Here is a 5375-nt window from a genome sequence, read left to right on the forward strand (position 1 = left end):
TTTTGGTCTGGGCTACTGCAGGCATGTGGCTACATTTCTGGAATTGGATGTGAATTTGTTTACCTGCTTCCTGGTTCACTCTACACGGTTTAAACTAACCTGCAAGATTGCATTGCTTTTCAGCTGTCTGTATTTAGCCCACGGGACTCAAATGCTGTTGAAATTTTATCCAAAATTCCTAGTTGTGTACAACTCAATAAATTTTAAGTTGTTACTTGATTAGCACTGTCTGACAGAAATCTGACACAATCTGTCCATGAAATACTTTTACAGCAGTGGTGCTTAACCTTTCCGGCCCCATAGATTTCACATGCATGGTTTGTCTTTAGCCCTTATTTAGCATGGGCTCAGTTTGCAGGTGTGATCTGGCACAATCCTTTGCACCAGATCTGGCTGCAGCCTAACCACACATACACTGGCATGATCTAGCATGCAGGGGCTTGTCATCCAAACCATAGGCACTGAGTAAACGAGAGCCTGAGGGCCCTGGCCCCCCTTAGGGTTGGATGACCACCCATTGCTAGTTGGGCAGGACAGTCCTTAAATGGGAACATCAAGTCCTGGTCCCAGGCTGCATGTCTTCAGGACAGCATTTGTCCCAGATTCCCAGTATTGTACAGGGATCTGGGTTTTCTGTTCACCATGGAAAAATGCACAAAATGGTCGGTTTCCTGCAGGCTGGCAGAATTCTAGCCTGCAACGGCCTGCAGGGGGTGCCATGTGTATGTGTGCATGTACACACGTGTGGCCAGGAGTACATCTCCAGGTAGTGGTAGAAAGCAGCTCCCCCAGCTGCCTGCAGGCAGGCCTACAGAAAGAGGCAAATTGAGGACCCCACAGTGAGGGAAGGAGTGGGGAAAGGGCTGGACCTGGGGGTGCTGCCCAGCCAAGGTAGTGTATGTGTCCTGAGGCGGGGAATGAGATAAAGCCACAGGTGGCTTCTTGAGGGACCAAGGGGGTGGGGGTGGGGGTGGCAGGTGGCTTCCTGCTGCTACACACACTGCCAGGGATGGGGAGGCTTAAGGGGTCATGTGCCTTGCAGATTTATGTACATGGCAGGGGTGGATGCAGCTGTCTGTTCTGGCCTTGGGGCTCCCTGACCTCCTGTCTTCCCCCCCAGAGCACTGTGCTGGCAGCAGCAGGGTTGGGGATGCAGAATTGTGCCGCCCAATGCTGCCAGGCAGGCAGGGGATGCTTTGTTCTGATGGGATAACTGGTATGGAGCTCCCCCCCTGGGCAAAAATAAAAGTTGGCACCTATGATCACAGATCTGGAAATCTGGTGGCAGGGATCAGTGTCACTGTTTAACTGCCATGGTTCTGCGAGCTACTGCTCCCTTGCTACCAAATTTCTAGTCCTGTGGCGAGCCCAACAGGCTGCATGAAGCAGCTCTGGGGGCAAGAGGTTGAATGCCACTGTTCTATAGCAGTGCTAAACATAGCAGAAATGCAATACTAATAAGGTATTTAGTGTAAAATTTTTCTTGCCTCTTGTTGTAGATTTGTAGTTTTGGGTTTGCTCGTCTGAAGTGATAGTTCATCTCCACCATTAGCTTCTCCTGTTCTTTTCCTTAAATTTTTTTCATCCATTTGGTTGATCTAATGTTAGAATCTTTCTAGATATGAAAAAGGAGGTTAACTTCCTTTTTTTTTTTTTTCCTTTTATATGAAATCAGATGAATCCTAAAATGTGAATAAAATGTTGCACAAATAGTCAATTAACTTTTGTTATAACAATAAAGAGTGATGTCCTCTCATCACTAAAGAGTTTCAGAAGGGTAGCTGAGTAGTGTGCAAAGGCACATACATTTGTACGCCTCCTTTTCAGTTGCAGTAAAAGCTCTGTTATCTGGCATCCCCCAGGAACGGGGAATGCTTGATAACAAAATATGCTGCTTAATTGAGCGGACCTGGCTGCCGCTTCTCACGCTGCTTCTGGGATGTCCCTCTCCACCTCCTGCAGCATTGCCACCCCTCCTGCTGCATTGCTGTGCCTCCTGCGGGGCCCTGCACAGCCCCCCACAGCCTGTTACACCCCTGGGTCAGGGGTCGGCAGCGCAAGATGCTTTGCCCCGAGCCATGGGGGCTTGGAGAAACGGGAAGTACCGTGGTGGGCACTTCAAGTTTCACTTTATCTTACAAGCCGGCATGCCAGTTAGTGGAGCGTGGCAGCTTATAAGGTGCTGGATAACAGAACTTTTACTGTATTTATTATTTGTTCAAGAATCATGGTGGGTCACAGTGGGACTTTGAATGCTAATGTAATTATTTGTCATAACTCTGAAAATCATTTTACAATATAAATAAGGATAAGTGGGGAACATTTGCATTATACTATGAATTAGGGCTGTGCAAAGCTTCAGGTGCTGATTTAATTTGGAGGCGATTCGGTCTGATTCAGTGGCTGAATCTCTGAATCCAAATTTAATCAGGGGACCAATTAAAAAGTCTGAATCAACTCAAAGTTCTCCGAATCTTTTGGTGAGTTGGGCAGTCGTTGCCTGCTGCAGCAGGGAGCTGGACCCAGACTCCAAGCTAGTAAGTAGGGGGTGGGGGATGTGACCATGAGAGGCCCCTGCCAGGACCCATCCCCTGCCCATTTCCCCGACCCTCCCATGGCTGCCCCGTCCACCCCAGCTCCTAGGCCTGTAAGAAGAAAAAACAACCTCTGAACTCACTGTCTCCTGCAGTGGCCACAGGGCTTTTGGGGGTTTGTGGAGGAGCCCCCCACATGCCATGGGGCAGTAAGAAGCAGCGGGGATTGCTCCCCTGCCAGGCAGGAGTTGGTGAGTCAAGGCTTTTTTTGTTCGTTTGAGGTTTTTTTAAAGGCTGGAGCTGGGGCAGGTGGGAGAGTGGGGGGGCAGGGGGCTTGTGGCAGAGCCCCCATACAGCAGGGGGCAGTGGTGATCACCCCTCTGCCTGGCAGCAGCCGGTGAGTGCAGGCTTTTTTAAAGAATCACCGGATTGAACCGCTGTCCCCCAAATTGTTGGAATCCAAAGCAAATACTAGCCACTTTGCACAGGCCTGCTATGAATATGTGATGTGCTATATAAGATTCAAGTATTATTCTGAAGTTATCAGGAACTCTGCTAATCTTTCATTTAAATACTAAACAATCCTTAGCAAAAAACACATAAAGATTCTTCTTAGTTAATTGAAAAACAAAGGTTGGTCTTAACCTGAATATAAAATTCTGGCTTTCATATTTATTTTACTTAAAAACAGTTAACCATGTATAAAACTGTCTTGCCAAATGCAGCTATTCAGAAATAAGAGTTGACTGTAGGATCTTGGTTTTATATTTTCCAAGTATAGTTTTCATTTGCATAAAAAAATCTCCATTAGATAATTTACTTGCGTTAAACACTGCCATTATTCTTGCTTAAGTAACTTCTTAGCTTTATTTAAATATGATTTTGTAAATGTGCATCATATATTATTTCCTAAATTAAAATTGACATGTACTAATAATATAAGTTAAGTTACCACTAAAATTCTAAAGACCCACTTCAGAAATTGATGACTTCCTGAACTGGAACCAAGACCAGTAAACTTAATCCTCTCGTTAACTTTATTAATGCTTTATTAAAACTTTATTAATGCTTTATTAATATAGTGCTGTTTATTTTCCAGAACATTTAATTCATATAAGATCAAGTGGTGAAGCAAGTTGAAGCTTACACTTGATGCTCTTTAACAATCCTCACTCATGCAAAATTTCCCTCTGACCTTGGCTCTGAATTTCTTAGAACAAAATTTTGAAAGAATCACAGTTTTGTGTATTATAAATTAATAGATTGGTTGCTTGTTGTTTCATTTCAGTGGCCAACCTGTTATGTCAATTTAGCTGGTTGCTACTAATACAAATTGAATGGATGGTGCTTTAAATCCTCAAAGTATTAATTCCAGCATTAAAAATTTCAGATCAGTAAGTCTCAAAAGATGATGGTGCAAATCTAAACAGTTCATCTAAATAAAAAAAAGCTAAATGTTGGCAATAGTGACAATATCTTAAGATATATCTTTGGCTATAAACTTTTTTTTTTTTTTTTTTTTAAAGCTCAAAATATTCATCATGGATCCAAATAAAGGTTCAGACTTAAATGTATGAGGACCACAAGGCTTGTGCCACTGAATTTTATTACAATTCTCTGCCTAACCTTTTACTTGAGAAGTTTTATTTAAATATTAATTTAAAGCATTATATTTTAACATTGTTTTTGCACTTACCTTATTTCTATTTGTATGTCATAAATCTGGCCACACAGCTTTTGGACTAGTGTGTTTCTTCACCTCTCCAGTTAGATTTATCAAGTTAGTCAGCTGGGAATGTCTGTGTTTCAGTCCTGATTATTCAAAGAGGAAGAAGCTTAAGTACAGAGGTTATAAAAGGTAATTATTAAACACATTTGTAGCCAAGAAGCTTTGAGATACAAATCCAAGGTAAACCAACAGCCCATTTAGTTTATCTGTAAAAATGTTTTTGGTTTTATCCATTTATATGAATAAACTGTTTCTATTAATGTTTGGCCAGCATCTGAGTATCTTATTATGCAGTGAGAGTGACCTGAGACTCCATGAAATTAAGAATTTGTTATGATTGTATATGTGTTAAGGTCTTTCTAATTCATAAACAAATATAAAGAAGTACCTTGGAAATGAGCCTTTTTATTATTATGACCGTCAGTTGTTTAGTAAACTGAAAAGCATTTCCATATGCTAACATCCCATAGCAAGTGTTTATTTTATCTTTAAAAGATAAGGGAGTATGAATTTGACTCTGACCTAGAGAGTATTTCAGAAAAAGTATAATAGTCAGTAGTCATTTCCAACATAAGACAAAGAAAATCATGATTTCAGTTGCCTTCGTCCATTAACATCAAATTAAAAGGTACCTTTTCAAGACATTTTTAACTTGGAACATCCTGACTTTCTAAGACTACGAACTAAATTGGCTACAAATCATTCTAGAATTCTTTGGTGAAAAAATCTCTCAGCCTTAATGCTATATTTATGAAGAAACCTAGAAATCTCCTTAGGTTTAAAAATTATATTTAAGAATTGCTTAGTAAGAGGAGTTTCTACACATATTATCTGGACAACTCAACATTCAAGACGACTTCAAATTTAAGGAGACCTCCCGATCATGAGATTCTATACATGGAAAACTATAAATTTGTGTCCTGTACAGCGTCACGATTGGAGGTTATCTTAAATTTGTCCCCACCACTACTGCAGCAGGGAAAGCAGTGGCATATGGACAGGCAGGCAGCCTGACCTACACCCCTTGTCCTCTGACCCCTCCCCACCTGCCTCCCCTGCCACTCGCCTCTCCTCTCCACAGCGTCCGCCACAGCATCCACAGTGCAGTAAGT

The 5375-nt window shown here is 42.0% G+C and overlaps 1 protein-coding gene across 2 annotated transcripts in view; it reads right to left on the reverse strand.

The window, feature by feature from the left end:
- Positions 1–4449, reverse strand: part of SLC7A9 (solute carrier family 7 member 9) — a 27031-nt gene extending 22582 nt beyond the window's left edge. Inside the window, exons 1-2 of one of the 2 annotated variants that reach the window (XM_019535833.1) lie at positions 4231–4449; positions 1488–1611 (exon numbers count right to left, since the gene is read on the reverse strand). In XM_019535833.1, coding sequence (XP_019391378.1) covers positions 1488–1589 — 102 coding nt within the window. In that variant the 5' untranslated portion in view covers positions 1590–1611; positions 4231–4449. The remainder of the gene's footprint in view (positions 1–1487; positions 1612–4230) is intronic. The other variant, XM_019535831.1, reaches the window with a different exon arrangement.
- Between the last annotated feature and the right edge of the window lie 926 nt (positions 4450–5375).

This window comes from Crocodylus porosus, unplaced genomic scaffold, assembly GCF_001723895.1.
Source record: "Crocodylus porosus isolate Cpor-Errol unplaced genomic scaffold, CroPor_comp1, whole genome shotgun sequence".
NCBI lineage: Eukaryota > Metazoa > Chordata > Crocodylia > Crocodylidae > Crocodylus > Crocodylus porosus.